This window comes from Procambarus clarkii, chromosome 22 (assembly GCF_040958095.1).
Source record: "Procambarus clarkii isolate CNS0578487 chromosome 22, FALCON_Pclarkii_2.0, whole genome shotgun sequence".
In the NCBI taxonomy this organism is placed as follows: Eukaryota; Metazoa; Arthropoda; class Malacostraca; order Decapoda; family Cambaridae; genus Procambarus; species Procambarus clarkii.
Genome location: NC_091171.1, coordinates 32595207 through 32619627, shown reverse-complemented (window position 1 = coordinate 32619627; position 24421 = coordinate 32595207). Strand labels below are relative to the sequence as shown.

Sequence of the window (24421 nt, the reverse complement as noted above, 5' to 3'; positions counted from 1 at the left end):
TGTCCTCTTGGACATTAAATACGCTATGCGATATAATCTAGTAGAGAATGGGGACAGTGAAACAGTTGTTAAACTCGATTTCAAGAGAGGACGCTATGGGGAACTTAGAAATTTTTTTCTTGGGTATAATTGGACAGACTAGTTGCTAGGCAAGGAAGTAAATGAGATGTACGCCAAATTTTGCACAATATATGATGAAGGCACACAAACATTCATACCAAAACAGACATGCAGACCTGGGAAACAGGGTTGGTTCAACAGAAATTGAGAGAGGGCCAGAGATCAAAAGACAAAAGCATGGAATCATTATAGAAAGAGGCCATAGCCCCAAACATACCAGCGATTCATTATTCGCTGGTAAATTCATTAAAAGTAAGCTGCAGGTAAAGGATAATATTCAGAGGTTAAAAATGGGGGACAGATACACGGAAAATGAAAGGGAAATATGTGAAACATTAAACAAAAAGTTCCAAAGTGTCTTTGTACAAAATGAGATCTTCAGAGAACCAGACACAATAAGAATTCCACAGAACAACATAGAGCATTTAGAGGTGTCTAGAGACGAAGTGGAAAATATGCTAAAGGAGCTAAGTAAGAATAAAGCAGTTGGCCCAGATGGAGTTTCACCATGGGTTCTGAGAGAATGTGCATCTGAGCTCAGCATTCCACTTTACCTGATCTTTCAGGCATCCCTGTGTACAGGAGTCGTAACAGACGTGTGAAAACAGGCTAACATAGTTCCAATCTACAAAAGTGGAAGCAGGGAAGAACCCCTCAATTATAGACCTGTAACATTGACTAGTGTAATAGTGAAAGTATTGGAAAAACTAATCGAAACTAAATGGGTAGAACACCTAGAGAGAAATGATATGATATCAGACAGACAGTATGGTTTTCGATCTGGAAGATCGTGTGTATCGAATTTACTCAGTTTCTATGATCGAGCCACAGAGATTTTACAGGAAAGAATTGGTTGGGTTGACTGCATCTATTTGGACCTAAAAAAGGCTTTCAACAGAGTTCCACATAAGAGGTTGTTCTGGAAACTGGAAAATATTGGAGGGGTGACAGGTAAGCTTCTAACATGGATGAAAAATTTCCTGACTGATAGAAAAATGAGGGCAGTAATCAGAGGCAATGTATCGGACTGGAGAAATGCCACAAGTGGGGTACCACAGGGTTCAGTTCTTGCACCAGTGATGTTTATTGTCTACATAAATGATCTACCAGTTGGTATACAAAATTATATAAACATGTTTGCTGATGATGCTAAGATAATAGGAAGGATAAGAAACTTAGATGATTGTCATGCCCCTCAAGATGACCTGGACAAAATAAGTATATGGAGCACCACTTGGCAAATGGAATTTAATGTTAATAAATGTCATGTTATGGAATGTGGAATAGGAGATCATAGACCTCACGCAACCTATATATTATGTGAGAAATCTTTAAAGAATTCTGATAAAGAAAGAGATCTAGGAGTGGTTCTAGATAGAAAACTATCACCTGAGGACCACATAAAGAACGTTGTGCGAGGAGCCTATGCCACATTTTCTAACTTCAGAATTGCTTTTAAATACATGGATGGTGATTAACTAAGGAAATTGTTCACGACTTTTGTTAGGCCAAAGCTAGAATGTGCAGCGGTTGTGTGGTGCCCATATCTTAGGAAGCACATCAACAAACTGGAAAAGGTGCAAAGATATGCTACTAAGTGGCTCCCAGAACTGAAGGGCAAGAGCTATGAGGAGAGGTTAGAGGCATTAAATATGCCAAAACTAGAAGACAGAAGAAATAAAAGAGGTGATATGATCACTACGTACAAAATAGTAACAGGAATTGATAAAATCGATAGGGAAGATTTCCTGAGACCTGGAACTTCAAGACCAAGAGGTCATAGATTTAAACTAGCTAAACACAGATGCCGAAGAAATATAAGAAAATTCACTTTCACAGAGTGGTAGACGGTTGGAATAAGTTAGGTGAGAAGTTAGTGGAGGCCAAGACCGTCAGTAGTTTCAAAGCGTTATATGACAAAGAGTGTTGGGAAGACCATGAGCGTAGCTCTCATCCTGTAACTACACTTAGATAATTACATTTTACTGATTTTGTGTTCTCATGGGTAACAAAATTTTGCTGACTTTAGGCTTTGCTGTGGGGAGTCATGCTTGACTTTTGGACCTTATATGCATATACATCTTTAGGGAATTCTATTGTAAATACAATGATACCAAAACGAATGATGTAGCAAGAGAATTAAGGTGAGTAAACTGAAACAAGTATACACATTTAGTGTCGCCGAGCGCTCGCCCGCATTGCCAGGGGCATGACGTCAAAGTTTACGGCGTGCACGCCCTGGGCGCTAAGGTGTTAACTCATGTAATTGATGTGACTCGTAGACTGGAGCAATCTCTGAAAGTTAGCTACAGGAAGCCACCAAGGGACTCCCCTAGAAGGAAATAACACCAAAATGGAACCTAGTGTCAATTCACTAACCACATCTGTTTCAGTCAGATTTATTTCTATTTATTTTGCTTACTTGGTTTTAATCATTGTTTTATCTATTCAAATATTATTTAATTATTCAAAGTGCTTGTAATTTCTGTGCCAGTTTTGCATGAAGCACCTTATCAAAAGCTTCAGAGAAGCCCATGTACAATTCATAGTACTGTACATCTAATGGACGTTCTTTGTCTGAGTAGCTGGCTACAATTTATAAAAATGTGAGCAAGTTAATTAAGCAGGATATATTTGCTTATAACCATGTTTTGTTGATTTTACAAGATTATGCACTGCAAGATAGTTAATGATTCCCTCCCTTTATTTAATCCTTAAATTGCACATCACATCATATGATGCTTTGACCGACTTGCAGTAAATTGTGCATGGCATCATATGATGCTTTGGAGTACTACGCAAGATTTAAATGGCCCGCTGATACACCGGGTTCACCACATCTTCATCAGGGCTCTTGTAAACAGACGCCATTTGTTTTTAAATCGTGGTCCAAATTCCCAGGTGTTAGGGGCCTCAGTATTGAGTGAGCTACCTAGCCTGACGCACGCAGCATGAGCTCACAGCACTGCTTTTCAGCTTGTGACCACAGCATCGCCTAAAAAAGCCATAATATACGTGTTCATGCTATTATGTAGCGATGATATTATTACAGAAGACCCCTGACTGTGATAAAACTCACCAGGGTTCTGATAATAGCAGGATTGTGGTGATATTTAGTACTGTGCTCCATGGAGAGAGGAGTAATGCTGTGGGAGGGAGGGTAGTGGCATTGTCTTCTTACTGTGTGTGGCCACCTTTTATAGACTGCACTCACCATACCAGCTTAGTGGTTCGCTATGGTGAACAAAAATGTAGATACTTATATATAACGTGTGTATAGAGGGTATAAACAGCAAGAGGAGTAGGTTGGGAGCTGCCATTTTGGTGAGGGAGGTGGCGTCGTTTGCACGACTTATCATGTTGTTTACTGGTGACCACTATGGTCTTTGGGCACCATACCAGTTTACTTGTATAAGTATGGTGAATAAATCAGGTAGATACTTATATATAATGTGTATATAGTGTAATAACACCACAAACAGTATTGTTGGAGGAGAAATATTAGTGCGCCTGGCCTAGAGGGCGGCAGCCACTGGCTGATTGTGTGAGTAGCTACGTCTTTGTGCCTTTATTCACCATACAAGCTTAGATGTACAGTTATGGTGAACAAAACATGTAAATACTTATACATAACGTCTGTATATAAAAGCAAAAACAGTATGGTGGGAGGAGAATGGTGGCAAGTCAGGTGAGGTGAGGTAGGGAGGGAGTGGCAGCCAGTGGCGGGCTGCCACTGCCACTCAGCATACCAACTTAGTGGTTCGTTATGGTGAACACGAATGTAGATACTTATATATAGCGTATGTATATAGTGAATAAAAGCAAAAACAGTATTGTGGGAGGAGAATGTGGATGAGTCAGGTGACTTGAGGGAGGGAGGAAGTAGCAGCCAGTGGCAGGCTGCCACTGGCTGCCACTGCCACTGCCACTCAGCATGCCAACTTAGTGGTTCATTATGGTGAACACAAATGTAGATACTTATATATAACGTCTGTATATAGTGAATAAAAGCAAAAACAGTATGGTAGTAGGAGAATGTGGGTGAGTGAGGTATTGAGGGAGGGATTGAGTGGCTGGCTGTTGTGTGGCAGTCACTCCTCGTTACTTTTTGACTCATAATAGCAACTTAGTGGTTCGTTATAGTGAACAATACATGCAGATACTTATATATAACCTGTGTATATAGTGTAATAACCGACAAAGTATTTGTTCACTGTTTGATGAACATAATTGAATCAACAATATGCATACCATATTTTTGAGTACAGCGATGATAAACTCATTTTATTATATAAATATATCACACTACACACTATTGAATAATATTACAGCAAAAAAACTACAAAAAATCAATCAGAGACATTGAAATAATTAGGTAATTATCTCTTTGTGGCAACTCTGGCCTGACAGCTGGCGAGCAACAGACCGCCTGGGACACGCGCTGAGTCAGCGCCTGTTTTTTGCCAGACTTCCCCGCCCTATAGCGGGCAATATATGCCACTTGCAATTTTTTTATTATTTTTCCCATGATCAGTGAACACAAATTAAGAGGTTTAGAAGAAAAATAATTTTTAATTTTTTTTTGGTATGCGCCTGTGAGTGACACATGCTAAATAGCCAGGCGTCATACAAGGGTTAATCATGCAATCAAATATGAATTATATATATATTTATCAATCAATAACTCATCTGCAGATAAATACTTGACTGACCTTTGCAACATCTGACAAATTATCAACCTTGAGTCGTGTTGGCTGTGGAGTAGGGGGAGTGGTGGAGGCGGCACCTGCATTACCACTGCTAGCAACCCATGGTGGCAAGATAGCCATAATGGTCTCTAGCTGTGCACCTAAGGCAGTGTGGGCAGCCAACAGCAGTGTGCAGATGGTGCGGTGGGTTGCTCGTGCCTGTGCCAGACGCCACGAAGCACTGCTGCTTCCCCCGCCACCCCCACACTTGATTGTATTATTCTGTTGATAAAATATGGGCACCCCTGAGACAGGTTCTGATCATGGTATATACATTACATTTATATTTTATGTTTTATACCAATATAATAACTCACTTTCATGTTTATGTATTGTAAATTTTAGTAATATAAATATGTATACTGTACATATATAATATACACACTGACATTTAACTGAAATTATTAGAGGGCCACCATCTCTTTACTTGCCTTGATGGGAACAGGAAGTCAGTGGCTTGTCAAAGGTTTCCCCCCCATTTTTCATGAGAATTTTGCCCTACTGCTTTTTCGAAGAGTAAATATATGGTTGCAGGAACTTGTTTGGCAGTTTTGAGGCTTCGGTTCTTTTAAACCCAGCAGTAGTCGGTATTAGTTTGGTGACTTTCTGGATTCTTTCTGGAGAGATGGTGATGTCAAAGAGATACCTGTTCTCTATGCCTGGAGTTATAAACCTATGGAACCGACTAGCCACCAAAGCTGTAAATGCCAAAACTGTAACCATATATTTACAGTTTTGGCATTTACAGCTTCAGTGGGTAGGCAGTTTCATAGGTTAATAACTCCAGGCATAAATAGCAGGTAACTGTCTGAAACCCTCATCCATCCAGAAAGGATCCACAAAGTCAGGAAACTAATACAGACCACTGCTGGGTTCAAAAGAATCGAAGCCTCATGTAAGAGAGAGACCCTTGTGTAGGGAGAAATAGCATGTTAAATGTTGAAAAACAGTTATGTAGGAGAGAGACCCTTGTGTAGGGAGAATTAGCAGTGTTAAATGTTGAAAAACAGTCTGGAACTCTGACCCCTTTCAGATGCACAGCGCATCATCTCAACAGGAAAATGTAATCTCCTAAAAGCCAATGAAAACAAAAGGGATAAAATGGTTAAAAAAAAGCAGATTCAATGCAAGAAAATATAGAGAAACAACAGTGTTAAATGTAGAAAAACAGCCTGGAACATTATATGACATAAATGAAGTATTGGGAAATGTGTATGATATGTATAGGGATGAGACATTATTGGAACCGGTCAGGCAGGGACATGTGCAAGCCCCTATCGGTCACTTAGGAGAGAGAGGCAGTGAGAACAAGACCAGTGTCTTGGATGGACTCTAACAAACACGATAAGTGCAGTATTATAGATGTTTATAGCGGTGCTTCCCTTTTTTTATGAGTTAGAGATAGGAATTTGTAGAAATAAGGATTTTAGAACCCTGTGTAATTACCTAAGTGTAATTACCTAAGTGTAGTTACAGGATGAGAGCTACGCTCGTGGTGTCCCGTCTTCCCAGCATTCTTTGTCATATAGCGCTTTGAAACTACTGACGGTCTTGGCCTCCACCACCTTCTCACTTAACTTGTTCCAACCGTCTACCACTCTATTTGCGAAGGTGAATTTTCTTATATTTCTTCGGCATCTGTGTTTAGCTAGTTTAAATCTATGACCTCTTGTTCTTGAAGTGCCAGGTCTCAGGAAGTCTTCCCTGTCGATTTTATCAATTCCTGTTACTATTTTGTACGTAGTGATCATATCACCTCTTTTTCTTCTGTCTTCTAGTTTTGGCATATTTAATGCTTCTAACCTCTCCTCGTAGCTCTTGCCCTTCAGTTCTGGGAGCCACTTAGTAGCATGTCTTTGCACCTTTTCCAGTTTGTTGATGTGCTTCTTAAGATATGGGCACCACACAACAGCTGCATATTCTAGCTTTGGCCTAACAAAAGTCATGAACAATTTCTTTAGTATATCGCCATCCATGTATTTAAATGCAATTCTGAAGTTAGAAAGCATTGCATAGGCTCCTTGCACAATATTCTTTATGTGGTCCTCAGGTGATAGTTTTCTATCTAGAACCACTCCTAGATCTCTTTCTTTATCAGAATTCTTTAAAGATTTCTCACATAATATATAGGTTGTGTGGGGTCTATGTTCTCCTATTCCACATTCCATAACATGACATTTATTAACATTAAATTCCATTTGCCAAGTGGTGCTCCATATACTTATTTTGTCCAGGTCTTCTTGAAGGGCATGACAGTCATCTAAATTTCTTATCCTTCCTATTATCTTAGCATCATCAGCAAACATGTTCATATAATTCTGTATACCAACTGGTAGATCATTTATGTAGACAATAAACATCACTGGTGCAAGAACTGAACCCTGTGGTACTCCACTTGTGACATTTCTCCATTCCGATACATTGCCTCTGATTACTGCCCTCATTTTTCTATCAGTCAGAAAATTTATCATCCATGTTAGAAGCTTACCTGTCACCCCTCCAATATTTTCCAGTTTCCAGAACAACCTCTTATGTGGAACTCTGTCGAAAGCCTTTTTTAGGTCCAGATAGATGCAGCCAACCCAACCATCTCTTTCCTGTAATATCTCTGTGGCTCGATCATAGAAACTGAGTAAATTCGATACACAGGATCTTCCAGATCGAAAACCATACTGTCTGTCTGATATTTATCATTTCTCTCCAGGTGTTCTACCCATTTAGTTTTGATTAGTTTTTCCAATACTTTCACTATTACACTTGTCAATGATACAGGTCTATAATTGAGGGGGTCTTCCCTGCTGCCATTTTTGTAGATTGGAACTATGTTAGCCTGTTTCCACACGTCTGCTACGATTCCTGTACACAGGGATGCCTGAAAGATCAGGTGAATTGGAATGCTGAGCTCAGATGCACATTCTCTCAGAACCCATGGTGAAACTCCATCTGGGCCAGCTGCTTTGTTCTTACTGAGCTCCTTGAGCATATTTTCTACTTCATCTCTAGACACCTCTATCCGCTCTATGTTGTGCTCTGGAATTCTTATTGTGTCTGGCTCTCTGAAGATTTCATTTTGTACAAACACACTTTGGAACTTTTCATTTAATGTTTCACACATTTCCTTTTCATTTTCCGTGAATCTGTTTCCCATTTTCAACCTCTGGATATTATCCTTTACCTGCAATTTGTTGTTTATGAATTTGTAGAATAGGCCCGGTTCTGTTTTACATTTATCCGCTATCCCCTTTTCAAAATTTCTTTCTGCCTCTCTCCTTACTGCCGTATAGTTGTTTCTCGCATCTTTGTATCGCTGGTATGTTTGAGGGTTTGACCTCTTCCTATACTGATTCCATTTTTGTGTCTTTTGGTCTCTTGCCCTCTCACAATTTCTGTCGAACCAATCCTGTTTTCTGGCCCTGCACCTCTGTTTTGGTGTGAATGTTTGTGTGCCTTCCTCGTATATTTTTAAAAATTTGGCATACATTTCATTTACTTCCCTGCCTAGCAACAATTCTGTCCAATTACACTCATTAAAAAAATTTTGAAGTTCCCCATAGTGTCCTCTCCTTAAATCGAGTTTATCAACTGTTTCAATGTCCCCATTTTCTTCTAGATGATATCTTAAAGCATAATCAATGTCTAACAGGACGTGATCACTCTTTCCCAAGGGAGGAAGGTACTGGATGTCAAATATCTCTTCTTCTTTCCTGGTGAATACTAGATCCAGTACTGACGGTACATCTCCTTCCCTCATTCTTATGGCCTGCTTTATGTGTTGATACAAGAATGTCTCCAGAATGAGGTTCACAAATCTGCATGTCCAAAAGTCCTCTGTTCTTGCTTCATAGGCCTCCCAGTCTATTGCTTTAAAGTTGAAGTCCCCCAGTATCAACAGTCGTGATTTATCTTTATCTGCTTGTGCAATAATATCACTCATGACCATTATGAGGTCCTCTCGTTTGTCATCTAGTTCTTCCTTTGTCCATGTGTTGCTTGCTGGTGGGCTGTAGGCATTTAAAATTATCAGCTGTAGTGTAGGGAGTGTGTAGTGTGTAGGGAGAGTGGTGTGTTGTTAATTCAAGTGTATGTACTCAGCTGTGTGTCACATGGGATTATCCACATTTACTTTGTACATTGCTTTGTGTATTGTGGTCAGAACAGTGTATTGTTAAAACCCATCCCTTTGTAGTTACCCAAGAGGAGTGGAATAGAGTAATGACCTTAAATCCCAGTTGGTAGAGGCCTAAACCGTTGTGTGTGGTCCCTTGTGCCAGTGGTTTCCTGAGGTGTGTGTGTTGGTGGGAAGGGACCCCCCCCCCCCTTTGTATCAATCCTGTGGTGGATCCAAGTACCCCCCCCCCCCTGTTCTAATTAGTGTGAGGAAATCTGATATTTGTTAAATAAAAACCCTTTTGTAAAATTGTACCCCAAATTGTACCATTGTCCCATGTAGTTAGAACTGGTGATTATTACTATATAGACCCCTGCACTCCCATTATTTTTAAGAAAGTAAGAGTGGGTGTTGTTAGCGATACTCTAGGGTACGGCTTTCAATCTTGTACCTTACATTCAAAATTGCCAAATGAGCTCCCTAAATCGTATAATCAAACAACTAAATCTATTAAAACTAGCTCAAGCTCATTAACCCAGATGGAGTTTCACCTTGGGTTCTGAGAGAATGGGCACCTGAGCTAAACATTCCACTTCAATTGATTTTTTAGTCATCTCTATGTAAAGGAGTCCTGGTAGACATATATATGGAAAAAGTCTAATATAGTTCCAATTTATAAAGGCAGCAACATGGAAGACCTTCTAGTATAGGCTTGTATCGTTGACAAGTGTAGTAGTCAAAACATTAGAAAAAATAATTAAAACTAAATGGTAGAACACCCGGAGAAAAACAATATAAGAACAGACAAACAATATGGTTTTCGAACTGGAAGATCATGTATAACGAATTTACTCAGTTTTTCTGTGGAAAGCCCCCTTCAGCTCCCCGGAGCTATACCGGGCTGATGTGCATATACTAGATCGTGACAACAGTCAATTGATGGAGTTCTAGGCCTACCAGGGACCAGCGCCAGAACCTAGCCCCCTCAAATAAGGCACGAGAAGCAATAGCCTATAGACACCCCTATGTAATTAGAAGCAGACTGTGTTTGCCCATCTACCAGGTCTGGCACCCAGAAAGGTAGGAATTCCAAAACAAACTACAGCTGTTAAAAAATTGCAAACCGAACCCGAACTAGCAAAGAGAAAACAAGCAAACAAGCATGACGTCACCACAACCGCCACGCTGACATGTGCACAACTCCCTCCTTCCCGGGAGGGGGAAGGGGAGAGTCCCAGACCTTCTGCACCAGCTACTCAACCCCAGTTCAAGAAGCTGTTGTGTTGGTGACGGTCAATCGACTCTAGATCCATCCTTTGAGCAGTGCTGCATAGCAGTGTTGTTTTTCTTTGTTGGTGGTGTGCAAGCCATGAGCAACACAAGAGTACTTGGGCTGCTTGCACCTAGAGCCACCTTCCCTAGGTGCCCTGTAAATACTGCCCTTGTGGCTTAGGGTTAACTTCCATGAGCCGTTTGGGAGAGGCTACCTCCACGTGGTTCTGTTGCCGCTTGGTGATTGCCTACCCTTGGGGTTCAGCTGTGGTGGTTCTTACTCCTGTTTGGCCTTGGGTAGGAGGTAGTATCATCGCTGGCTGGGGCACGAGATACTGTGCAGTTGTCTGATATATGCATAGCGGCCGGTTCTGTTCCCCTGGAGACATTGTGCTTTTGTGGGGTTTTGTTTTGCCTGGTGGGGATCTGCCTTGTATGATTTTGGTGGCCCTTTGCTAGGGCTCCGTGCTTGCATGCATCGCAGGGGTTCAGCTTTTAGTTAGTTTGCTTGGTAGCTCTGGGATAACCAGTTAGCAGTACCTTGCCTGGGCTTCCCTTAGCAGTCAGCCTAAGGGCCCTGGTAACCCCCATTGGGGTTCATTGATCTAATGGAAGAGACCTCTGAGTCCCACCTCGCTTGGTGCGAGTTTGAAGGTTGCTCTGTCCCCGTCTCTCAGGGGTGACACTCACCGTTTTTGCCTTCGCCATGCTGCCTGTTGGGTCAATGACACGTTTGACCAGGAGTCTTGCGAGTAGTGTTCCATGCTGGTATTCCAATTCACACCGTCTACTGATGGTAATATTCGGGTGCAGGGAGCTTCAGCATTGCATGTATGGTTTTCTGCAATGAGTTAGGGTGGTTGCCTTTCCGGATTCCCTGCAGGTGCCCCAATTTGGTTATAGAAACCCGAACTTGGGGGTGCTAGTCGCCTCAACTTTGGTTTCATCCGCGCCCCCTTATCCTTCCCCTGCTGTGGTTCATCCTGTCTACAAACCCTGTTCCTTGTCTCCCAAATGTCTGAGGGTTTCAGAGTCGGGGCACAGTTTTCTTGGTGGTGACACTTGGATGGCTTCAGGGACTGCCACTTCCGGTTTGCGACTACCTGGCTGTCAGACTGCCCTTTCTTTTCATTGGGGTGTGGCATGCTTTCTGTTGGACCCGCATGCTTGCCTAAGCAGGAGTTGACTACGGTCGTTCAGGTTTACCTGGGGAAGGAGGTAGGGGCGAGTTTGAGCACCTTAATGTGTGCTTGTTCGCCCCCGTGCTTCCTCATGACATCGGTCAGGAGCAACTTCACGTACAGGTTCTGTCCCTTTCGGTGTCTCTGGTGCCGAGGATTTGTGCACCTGTGGGCATCTGGCTTCGGTCTTACGGTTCTTTTTCCTGCTGGAGTTGTCTTCAGAGTGTCTCATGGAGGAGGTGGAGGTGCTAGGTTCCGGGCCTGTGTCCGATGCTCTTGCCTCAGCTGTTCGGGCGTCAGAAGCCTTGTTGAAGTTGTTTTCACAGATTCTGAAAGAAGCGGTGTCTCTGTTCTTTGCTTCTAGCCTCGAGTGCCGGCAAGAGGTGCTCGTCCACTCTTTGGAATCCGCTTGGGCCCCTGGTTTTTTAAAATTTCGTCCACTTTTTGTCCATTGCTGTTTGCAGAGTCTGTGGTGGAGCATTCTCTGTGTCTATGTTCACAGGAAAGCAGGTGGATTTCAGGGGGGTTTGGGGCTGGTGGGGTAAGCCTCTTCTGCTTTCTGTTGGGTCATCCTGGAATGAGATCGCTTTGGCGTGGTTGAAACGATGGCATCTCTCAGGTGGGTTTCCCGCCTGTTTCCAGTTCCAAAACCGGACTGTGAAGATCGGCGGTTCATTCTAGACTTGTCCCCTCTGAACCCCAGAGGTCTTTTGCCCCTCCTTTCGGATGACCACTCTATCCCAGGTCTGCTGCTTTTGGAGCTGGGTGCTTGGACGGTGTCCCTGGACCTCCAGGATATGTATTGGCACGTCCCAATTCATTCAGGGTTCAGGGACTGGCTCAGTTTTGTCTGGGGGTGACAGGCTTACCGATTTTGTTGCCTTCCATTCGGCTTAAATCTGGCACCTCGCATGTTCACACGCCTTACCAGGGTTGTGGTGATCCGTTTGCCTCTGTTAGGCATTCGAATTCTGGCCTACTGGCTGGTCTGGGCTCTCAGCCACTCCACATGTCTGCTCGCCAGGGATTTGGTTCTTTCCCAGGTTGCCAGGTTTGGGCTCTTGGTGAACTGGAGGAAGTCCCATTTGGTTCCCTCTCAGGTTCAAATTTGGCTGAGTCATGTGTGGGATGCTCAGACCACTTCCTTGTCTCTCTCTCCCGCGGCGTTGCTGCCACTGTGGTCCCGCCTGCTGTTTTTGAAGGGAACCCGGGTCCCACCCAGCTGTGGAACAGCACTTCGGATTCGTAATCCTGAGGTTCCGGGTTTGATTCCCAGTGGAGGCGGAGACAAATGGGCAAAATGTTTCTTTCACCCTGATGCCGCTGTTACCTAACAGTAAATAGGTACCAGGAAGTTAGACAGCTGCTACAGGCTGCTTCCTGGGGGTGGAGGCCTGGTCAAGGACCGGGCTGCGGGGACACTAAGCCCCGAAATCATCTCAAGATAATACATTAATGGGTTGTTCGGGGCAGCTATGAGGGAGTCTGAATTTCCCCGTGATGGTCTACCCGTCGAGTCGGATCTGGCTTCGGTGGCTGTTCTGGATCCTTCGGGAACCAGAGCATTTGCCACAATGGACGTCATTGGTGCAACCATGAGAGGTATGGTGAAAACCCTTACAACAAAAGCACTGAGTGGGACGGGGAACATGCACCTCCAATTTATAGAGGAAGCCATTAATCCAAACCCGACCAGGGGAAAAGGAGTCAAGAAAAGTAAGGAGGAAAGTAAGGAGGGCAGTGCCAGTGTCACACAGATCACCATCAATTCTACGCATAAATTTCTTGACACCACAGATTGGAATGTCAGCATCCTGCAGTTGAGCCTTGATATCATCTGCACAAACGTCAACAACATGCCAAATCTCATATCGTACCAAATGGTCACCCAGAGACGTATAACAACAGATCTTGTAACCACAGATACCAGTAATGTCTGAATGCATCAAGTCCCTGGAGGAAGCATGGTCCACAGCAATCAAGTTCCTGCTTTTATTCAGCCTGAAATCATGCACCTTGATCTAAAAGAACTCTGGAACGGCTTGATAGAAAAGACTGCGTACCCCTACTATTTCCAAAAACACTCTCATCAGTGGGCGTATCGGCATCAAAGGCGATGATGAACATACATAGGCCTGGAGACCTTGTCCAACTGCGAGGCAGTGGAGGGTGTGGAGACAGAGGTTGCGGGGGGGGGGGGGGGGGGGTCACAGGGCACCGCAGGACGCAGGCGATGTTTTGCCTTCAGTCTATTAACCTTACTATGATGTTTACTGTCCAGAAAAACACCCTCGGGGATCCCCCTCTGAGACTGGGAGAACATTGTGACCAAAATGCATGCCAAGGGACAACGGGTCCTGAAAACTTTCAAAGTGATCAGAAATTTCCACGGGAGAAACCCTGAGCGACCATGGTTGGCCAGCAAGTCCTGCTTGAAGACTTACCAGGGAAGGGTAGTCCTGTTGGCCCCTTGACGGCCGGCCCAGCCCTGATTTCAGGTGATGCTTGCTTGGTGTCCAAACCTGAGGGTTTCCCCACAGCTTTGCCTCTTTCAGCAGATCGGTCCAGTCCAGTACGTGGCTGGTTTGCTCTTCTCCTCCATGCTTTGTGTCTGGTCTTTTTGACGCAGGTTTATCACCACTTGTATGGTGATCAGGTGGGTTCGTTGATGGTGTCCCACCTGCGAGTTCCATCTCAACGGCAGTATGAAGTTTCCTGGCAGTGCTTCTGGCACTTTTTATCTCTTCGTAAGTTGTCTTCGATTTCTGATCGGGTTGTTTTGTCCTTTCTCTCTTGGTTGTTTCAGGACCGTCATCTTATGCCGAATACTGTTGCTTCATATCGTGCGGCACTAGCGGAACCGTTTCTGCTTGCATTCTGGGTAGATGTCACATTTGCTCCATTCCGTAAGCTTTCTCATGCATTGTTCCACCTCCGGCCTGCTCATGAGCACCTGAGCTGTCCAGGTCTTTAGACTGGGTGCTCTGTTTTTCTCTCTTCTCCTCAGTTTGTGGTGGCCCCTTTGGTTCAGGAGTGTTTTCTCAAGGTTCTTTTTCTTGTTGGCATTGGCCTCTGGGGGTTGGGTCAAGGAGCTTCATGCTCTCCTCCAGTGCAGGGGTTTCTGCTCTTTCGGTCCTGGTGGTCGGTTTGTTCATTTGCAACCGTCTCCTTCTTTTCTACCGAAGAATGAGACTGCTGCTTTCCGGAGGGGTCCATGGGCTGTTGATGCTTGGTTGGTTCAGCCAGAGGTGCATCATGTTTTGTGTGCAGTTGTGGCTCTTCACCATTACATGGTCACCACCGTGGCAGGGGACGCACTTTGGGTTGACCCCGTTTTCCCATCTTCCCTGATCCATTTTGCGGGTCTCCCAGGTTGTCTGCAGGATTACTCAGTCCAGCCAGCCTGCAGTCTATTCCCGTGCCCACGGCATTCATAAATTTATGGCTTTGACTGTTGCATTTGGTAATATGTCCTGGACTAACATTCGGGCATGGGGCCTTTGATGGTCAAACAGCGTCCTGGCCACACTGTGCCCTGTTTGTGTTCCTGGCCCTTCTTGGGCATGTGTAGCTTTGGTTCGCAGGTTGTAGCCAGTTGTCTCAACTTCTAGTTGAGGCGCAAGTGGCGGCCACCTTATGGGTAAGTCCCTCTTTTCCTTTATCTTTCGTTAGGTAGCTCCGGGGAGCTGAAGGGGCTCTCCACAGAAAACCAGCATATAATGTAATGAAACCCCATTTTCTGAGTGAGATCCCGAGGCTCCCCGGCATCCCTTCCTTTCTCCGGTCGGCGTTTTTTTCCACATTTTTTATATTCAGCCTCTGAACTGGGGGTTGAGTAGCCTGGGAGGTCTGGGACCCCCCCCCCCCTTCCCCTCTTAGGGGGGAAGGGGAAAATTGCGCAGATAGTGGCTTGGCAGCTGTGGTGACATCATGCTTGTTTGCTTGTTTTTGATTGGGGAGTTCTGTTTGCTAGTTCGGCTTTCGGTTTACATTTTTTAACCAGTTGTAATTTGTTTTGGAATTCCTACCTTTCTGGGTGCCTGGCCTGGTAGCTGGCAGACATAGACTGCTTCCAATTACATGGGGGTGTCTATAGGCCATTGCTCCTCGTGCCTCATCTGAGGGGGCCAGGTGGCTTTTGGTAGAGTCCTTTGGGGGTTTCTTCCCCCTATGTGGCTCTTCTTTCTGATCCTCCAAGTGAAGTGTAAGCTTATTAGACAGCTGCAGCCTTGTAGGTTTGGTGTCCACCTTCAGTGCTAGCAGCTTTGTGCCCAGTTGGAAGCCCCTGAGTTGGCCAGTCTTGTTTTAGGGACCAAGGGACCAGGACTGGGAGGTGTTGGTTAATTCCATTTTGGTTTTGTCCACACAACTTCTTCCTTTTCCTTAGGGTGTGGTCCACCTATCTTCTGTTCCTCCCACTTGAGCTGGACTGTAGAGCAACGGTCTTGCTTCATGCAGGTCACCATTCAATACCCGGCCATCCAAGTGGTTGGACACCATTCCTTCCCCCCATCCCATCCCAAATCCTTATCCTGACCCCTTACAAGTGTTATATAGTCATAATGGCTTGGTACTTTTCCCGTGATAATTCCTTTCCCCTCATGCTTGTGCTTCAAAATGAACGTCTGAGGGTTTTGGAGTCAGGGCAGGGTTCAGCTGAGGGTGTGGCTAGGCCTTCTCTAAGTGTTGTTCCTTCCACTTCAGGTACAGAGGCAGTTGAGCTGCCAAGGATTCAGAGTTTTCTTACTAATAGAACCAGTGTTGAATGTAATGAAACGCCATTTTTTGGGTGAGACCCGGAGCTATATTGGGCTGATGTGCATATATTAGACCATGGCAACAGTCAATCAATGGAGTTCTAGGCCTACCAGGGACCAGCGCCAGAACTCCATTAATTGACTGTTGCCACGGTCTAATATATGCACATCAGCCCGGTATAGCTCTGGGGAGCCTCGGGGTCTCACCCAGAAAATGGAGTTTCATTACGTTCAACACTGGTTCTATGATAGAACCCCAGAGATTTTACAGGAAAGCAATGGTTGGGTTGACTGCAATTATCTGGATCTAAAAAGTCTTTCAACACAGTCCCACATAAAGAGGCTGTTCTCAAAACTGGTACAATTTTAGTAATTACAATTATTAATTATACTGCCGGATATATTATATTATCTGGATCTAAAAAGTCTTTCAACACAGTCCCACATAAAGAGGCTGTTCTCAAAACTGGTACAATTTTAGTAATTACAATTATTAATTATACTGCCGGATATATTATATTATATTGCCGGAACAACCGTGGACATTTTCAAGAGGAAACTAGATTTATTCCTCCAAGGAGTGCCGAACCAACCAGGCTGTGGTGGGCATGTGGGCCTGCGGGCTGCTCCAAGCAACAGCCTGGTGGACCAAACTCTCAAAAGTCAAGCCTGGCCTCGGGCCGGGCTTGGGGAGTAGAACTCCCAGAACCCCATCAACCAGGTATCAACCAGGTATACTGAAGGAGCGACAGGAAGACTTCTAACATGGATGAAAGATTTTCTAACCGACAGAAAAATGAGGCAGTAATCAGAGGCAATGAATCGGACTGGAGAAATGTCACTAGTGGAGTATCATAGAGGTTCAGTTTATGCACCAGTAATGCTCACTGTCTACATAAATGATCTACAAGAAGGAATATAGAATTATATGAGTATGTTTGCTGATAATGCTAAGATGCTATGGAAGATATAAACTTAAGACAATTGTCTTGCCCTTCAAGAAGCCCTGGACAAAATAAGCATATGAAGCAACACTTGGCAAATGGAATTTAATGTGAATAAATGCCATGTTATGGAATGTGGAATAAGAGAAAATAGGCTACACACAACCTACAAATTACATGAAAAAGCTTTAAAGAACTCATAAAGATAGATGTAGGGGTGGTTCTAGACAGAAAACTGTCACCCGATGACCACATGAAGAATATGTTGCGAGGAGCTGATGCTAAGCTTTGCATTTCAGAATGGCTTTTAAATACATGGATGGCAAAATACTTAAGACTCTATTCACCAACTTAGTGCCTTTATAAGACCAAAGCAGGAATGAGCAGTGGATGTATAGTGCAGGTTGCAGACTGTGATTCATACATCAGGCTGCGAGCAGCTGCATCCAACAGCCTGGTTGACCAGTCCAGCAACCAGGAGGCCTGGTCGAGGACCATGCTGCGGGGATATTGAGCCCCGAAATCATTGCAAGGTCGTAAGGTAACCTGTCCATATCTTAGATGCACATCAACAAACTTGTAAAAGTGCAAAGACATGCAACTAAATTGCCTTTAGAAATGAAAGACAAAGAGTTACGAGATGAGGTTAAAGGCAACATATATGCCAAATGTACATGATAGAAGAAAATAAGGTGATATGATCACTGTGTACAAAATACAGTAGTAAATGGAATCGACAAAGTTGATAAAGAACCAGCATTGAATGTAATGAAGCGCCATTTTCTGGGTGAGCCCTGGAGGCTCCCTGGAGCTTATCGGGCTAATGTATGTTATATTAGACTGGGACATTAGCTAAGGAGTTCAGACCTACCAGGGACCAGCACCAGAACCTGGCCCCTTCAGAGAGGTTTCAGGAAGCAATGGCTCTGGAAACCCCCTTGTGGTTGGGGTTTTCCTTATCTGCCATCGACCGGGGTTAGGCACCCAGCAAGGTAGGCATAACAAAACAAACCCCACATGGTAAAAAACTAAAACAAAAAACGAACAGAAAGGAAGAAACTCCCTACAATCCCAAGGAAACAAGGAAACATCACACTACCGCCGCGCCGATTGTCCGTGCAGCCCTCCCTGCCCCGAGAGGGGGAGGGGGGAGCCCCGGACCTCACTGAACCGGCTGCCTAGTATCAGTTCGGAAGCTAAGTTTCAACCAACGCAAAAAAACCACCAACTGGTGGGAGAGGGTTGCCAGGGAGCCTCCAGGGCTCACCCAGAAAATTGTTTCATTACATTCAATGCTGGTTTTCTGTGGGGAGCCCCTATGGCTCCTTGGAGCTTCATACCCAAAGAGAAGGAAAAGAAAGGGCTGACCCAGGAGGCGGCCGCCACAAACTCTGCAATGCGAAGCCGAGACAACAGGCTGCACCCTGCGACCCAATGCAACAAGAATACACAGGAGCAAATACGCGCATAAAGAATGGGTGGCCAAGAACCCGTGCGACCCTCAAATCCTTGCGCCCGAAATGAGCCCTAGATGTCACCAACACAGCAGCAAAAGCTGCAAACGTCCGAACAGCACGGGCGCAAGGACAGACCGCAGGCTGGAAGACTTAAAAACTCTGCGGATAACCTGGGAGATCCGAGCCCTGAAACAGGGAACGAGGGGAACCGGATCAATCCAAAGGGCATCCCCAGACACGGTAAACAGGTAACGGCAAAAAAGCGCACCCGGACAACACAGGATGCACCCCTGGCCGAACCAATCAAGCATCAATAACCCAAGGACCCCTCTGGAAAGCAGCCGTCTCAACCGTCACCAGAAGGATGGAGAAAGGCTGCAAATGTACAAACCTACCACCAGTACCTAAAAGCAGAAACCTGAACCGAAGGGGCTACCACAAACTGAGGAGAAGATAAGAGGGTACCCTGATCAAGGACCAGGACGGCTCGGGCGATGCATGAGCAGGCCAGAGGTGAAACAAAACACATGAAAGCGCACGAAACGGGGGAGATGTGACGTCCACCCCGAACGCATGCCGGAGTGGCTCCGCCAGCGCCGCACAAAACGAGGCGACAGTAAGAAACATCAAATAACTGTAGTCCTGAAAACACAAGAAAGAACAAGACACCCGATGCAAAAGAGAAGACAACCTACGAAGAGCGAGAAAAAGGTGCATAGATACATGAGGAACGTCATACTGTCGCCGAGACAAAGCTCGCAGGTGGGACACCATCAACAAAGCCACCTGATCACCACAGAGATGGTGATACCCGCATCAAAATACCAGACGCGAAGAGCCGAGGAGAAGGCCGAACCAATCACATACAGGACCGGTCCAACCTGCCGAAAGAGGTGGAGCCGCAGGAAAACGCCCTGGGTTCAAACACCTATTAAGCAACGTCTGAAAATAAAGCTGGGCCGGCCACCAAGGTACCATAAGGACTACTCTCTTGGGAATGGGCTCCAACCAAGCCAGAACCCGAAGCAACAGTTGGACCGGGAGAAGAGGAACAGGTACCCCCACCTCGATCAGTCCTGCCGAAAGGCATCCAACGTGAACGCCTCGCAGGCGGGTAAGGGCACCACATAGAATGGGCGACGCCTAGACTATGCCAACTCGAAGACGTCCATGGCCAGGAGTCCATACGTCCGGCAGAGGCAAAGAAACGAGTCGGTGATGACTGGTCAGTCTGCGAACAGAGGAATGAACCGAGACAGACTGTCCGGCAGGACGTATGACACACCCCGGACATGAACCTCATGGTTAGCCAACCCAGAGAATCCAGCAAACGAGCCACGCTAAGGGACCAACCCCAAAGGTCAAACACCTAAGAGAAACCCTGTGGTTCTGGCAATGAACCGCCAGAGAACAGTCCGAATGGAGCTGAATGGTAGAACACCGAGTGACTCAAACCCTCCGAAGCGCAAACTAGACAGCCACAAACTCCCGAACTGTGCTGTGAGCTCGACAGATGGACAGACTCCATCATCCCCGGCAGACCTAGTGAGCACTGGTCACAAAGTCCCAGCCGAGAGATAACCTGTCTGTGAACACATCGAGTGAAGGCTCGGGGAGGTGCCAAGGCACGGAACCCTGAAAACCCAAAAGAGGAAGCTGGTGACGCAGCACCAACACAAGATCCCAGAGGAATGAACCCAACGATTGCAAGAGAGGTGGAAGAAAAGTCTCTGAAGGAACCAAACAGACGCCGAAACCAAAGCCAACCCTGCGGGCAGACCAGCATGTCGAGGTTTAGTTTTCCGCACAACTACTCGAGCAATCGCCAAGCAAGCCGTGACCCCGTCATGAACGGCCAAAGGCGGGACCACAGCCGCAACAACACTTCTGGAGGGAAAGACAAGGAGCAGCCCAAGAGCCCTAAACAAGACCCAGCCAGATCCGATCCCAGGACGGAAACAGATGGAACAGCCTCCAGATCATCAGGAAACCTAACGCGGTGATCTGGAAAGAACCACACCCCTGGCGAGCAGACAAGCGGACTGACTGGGAGCCCACACCAGCCAGTCGTTGAGGTAGGCCAGACACCAAATCCCAAGCAGACTCAGACAGGGCACCAAGATCCGGTAAAGATATGTAAATACACCAAGTGCCAATTACAAACTAGGGACAGCAACAAAAGCAGCAAGCCTGAAGCCCCACCACCAACTGTGCCAGTTCCGGAAAACTGGAGAGGAATGTGCCAAGAATTGACCTGGAGGTCCAGGGGCCACCATCCAGGCACCCGGCCCTAACAGAAGCCGGATAAGAGACAACAGTCCTCCGATGAGGGCATGGAATCCAGGGCGCAGACTGAAGAAGTCCAGAAGAACTGCAGATTCGCCAGGCCCATGTCTGCATAGAGCAGACGGGAACCCCAGAAAGATGGGGTGGATCGACCACGTCCAAAGCACCCACTAAGATGACATGATGAACCGCAGGAGAAGAAGCCCACCCCACCAGCCCTGAACCTCCCCAAAGGGGGAGAAGCCGTCCGCTGCCGCCACCAGAGGCCGGAAGACAACCAAAAGGGCCCACAAACTGCGGGACCATGCGAGAGTCAACAGAGCAAGCTGCTCCCCCAGCGCCCTGTCAACAGCGAAGGGAATGGAGCCCCTTCTGAAAGAAAAAGTATACATACACATATACACATTTATACATATATATATATATATATATATATATATATATATATATATATATATATATATATATATATATATATATATATATATATATATATATATATATATATACATATACACATACATATATAAATACATGCACACACAAGGTGTATTACACACACGTGCGTATGCACATACACATGTGCACACACACACAGTGTACACATGTACATGTACATGTGTACACACACATACATGTGAAAAGAAAATTAAAAGCCGCGGACCAGTGGGCAGAGAACACCACGCCGGCCAGGCGAAGACGCACAAAACTGCATCAAAAGGCCCACCTCGACAACAAAACCCCAAAGTCCCAGCACGACCACAAGACGTGCCAAGACCCAAAAGAGCAGTCTGCAAGCCAGGAAGACCCTGGAACCCCAGAAGGCAGAACCGGGTCACACACGAGGAAACAAAGCCCCCTGAACCCACAAAGGGGGCCGAAGAGGAAGAAACCTCCGGAACGAAACCAAAGGAACCCGGAATCGAACCAGGGGAGCCCAAACCACCACATTTGCCGGCGGAGATACACAACAGAAAGGCAAAGCACAGCCCTAGACAGAATCTCCAGGGAAACGGTCAAAACAGACCAAAAACCGAGGGACAAGGTGTGGGAGCAAGCATAACAGATAGGGACACTGAGCCCAAACCCTAGGGCCCAGACCCAAAACAGACAAAATGGAAAACCCGGTGTAAAATCAACACTCAAATGTTCCCAGAGGAACAGAAAATGGGCAGAAAACACCAGAAAAGCAAAGAAAAGACAACAGGAGAATAAAACCCCTGAAAAAGGTGAAAAAACTCACCCAAGATGCTCGTTCGCACACCCAGACGCATGTAAACAAATCGCAATGCTGCCCTGGTGGCCACGCCGGGAAACCGGCAAAAGAAAATGGCCACCAGAACAGAGGGCTGTGACCGACGCAAAAGATACGAAAACACGCCAGCAAAAGTGGGAAGCAAGCAGACTGGATGGGTGAAAAACTCTGTGCAGAAACCAAAAACCCCAGGCAGAGGCAAACCGCCCCAGAACTGCTAGCAGGCATCCCCCACAGCCCCGGGAACCCCGCAACAGAGGCCCTGGGGCAGAGCCATCCTCCAAGCCCTCCGCCCTTAAAGAAAAGGAAGAGTCCATGGGAAAGGCAGTAAGAAAGGGCCACTGGTAAGACCTAGAAGCCTTGGCAGGAGGAACAGGCTTGAAAACCTCCGTCCCAACAACCCGTTCCCAACCATCAGTACCAGGGCTGTGCATGCAGCCCTGGTACTGATGAGGAACACCTGGCCACCGCACAATACAACACACGGCAGTAAACGCCACACAAGGCAAACACCGCCTAGGAAACTGAGGCCAAAGAAGCGTCTATCCCGGTTGACATTAGTTTATGAACTGGTGCTAGGCAGCTGGCGCGGTGAGGTCCGGGTCTTCCCCCTCCCCTTCTCGGGGCGGGGAGGGCTGCGCGGATGATCGGCGCAGCAGTAAAGTGTGATGTTTGCTTGTTTGCTTGTTTCCTTGGGATTGTAGGAGTTTCTACCTCTCTGTTCGTTTTTTTGTTTTAGTTTTTTACCATGTGGGGTTTGTTTTGTTATGCCTACCTTTCTGAGTGCCTAACCCCGGTCGACGGCAGATAAGGAAAACCCCAACCATAAGGGGGTTTTCCAGGGCCATTGCTCCCTGAAACCTCTCTGAAGGGGCCAGGTTCTGGCGCTGGTCCCTGGTGGGTCTGAACTCATTAGCTAATGTCCCGGTCTAATATAACATACATTAGCCCGATAAGTTCCAGGGAGCCATAGGGGCTCCCCACAGAAAAGAATTTTTGAGATTTGGAACTTCCAGAAGAAGAAATCATAGATTTAAGCTCAGTAAACAAAGGTACCAAAAATAATTGAAAAGTAACTTTCGCAAACAGAGTGGTAGATGGTTGAAACAAGTAAGTGAGGTGGTGGTGGTGGACAAAACCATCAGCAGTTTCAAAGCATTATATGACCATGTTGGGATGATGGGACATTATAAATGTAGCTCTCATGTATAATTACACTTAGGTAATTACTGTACTATCCCCCCTGCTAATAGGGAAGAGGAAAGCATGGAACTCTAGGTGTTCCCCAGCCTACCATGCCATGCACTGATGTGCATGACTAATGTCATCCATTATTGCGTCGGTCCTGCTGCTTCTGAGCTAAGTGCCAGCCATCCTTGGAATGTGTTATGCAGGGCAACTTGCTTGGTATTGTCCAGTTTGTGTTGTGTGGACCTGGCTTGTAGGGTACTTGGAACGGCATGTGCTCAGGGCTAGCCTTTCCTGTGTCCTCCTTAGCATTGCCCCTATAATGACAGTTCTCTTCTCTGGTGTGTTTGGAAGTTTACTCTTTAGAGGCTGGACCCCTGGGATGGAGGCCTTACCTCGGGTATTTTATTGATCTTCTGGCCTCCTCTGTCTAGACATGTGGTCGCTGGCAAACATTTTGGTTGAATGGGGTGCACTGGGGGTTCCTGCATTTAATTTAAATGGCATGTCGAGGTTGGCCTTCACAGCAGCATCAATGAGGCTGTATTAGTCTACTCATGTAGTTCCTGGCGAGCATCCCCAGTGCCTAGGTGTCCTGTTTGGTATGTCCTTCATGACCAGGTAATCACCTGCGTGTTTTTTGGTGTGACCTATGAATATCCCCCTCCGAATCTGCTCTCACCTTATGTAAGTTTGAGGGCTGTTCGCTGTCCTGTGCTATGGGATGATGATCATTCTGCATACATCATGCTTCCTGTTGGGTTGGTGACAACTAAAACGCTGAGTCCTTTGGTGGGTTTGTTCTCCCTATGTGGCTCTTCTCTCTGATCCTCCAAGTGAAGTGCAAGCTTATTGGGCAGCTGCAGCCTTGCAGGTTTGGTGTTCACCTTCAGTCCTCCAGCTTTGTGCCCAGTTGAAAGCCCCTGAGTTGGCCAGTCTTATTTTAAGGACCAGGACTTGGAGGTGTTGGTTAATTCCATTTTGGTTTTGTCCACACGACCTCTTTCTTTCCCTTAGGGTGTGGTTCACCCATCTTCTGTTCCTCCTACTTGGGCTGGACGGTAGAGCAATGGTCTTGCTTCATGCAGGTCACCATTCAATACCC

The 24421-nt window shown here is 45.9% G+C and overlaps 1 protein-coding gene across 3 annotated transcripts in view; it reads right to left on the bottom strand.

Moving 5' to 3' along the window:
- LOC123758709 (protein FAM135A) overlaps nucleotides 1-24421 on the bottom strand; it is a 429327-nt gene that overhangs the window by 242854 nt on the left and 162052 nt on the right. For all 3 annotated transcript variants that reach the window (XM_069328828.1, XM_045743283.2, XM_069328829.1), the window contains one exon: nucleotides 4833-5090. In XM_069328828.1, coding sequence (XP_069184929.1) covers nucleotides 4833-5090 — 258 coding nt within the window. The remainder of the gene's footprint in view (nucleotides 1-4832; nucleotides 5091-24421) is intronic.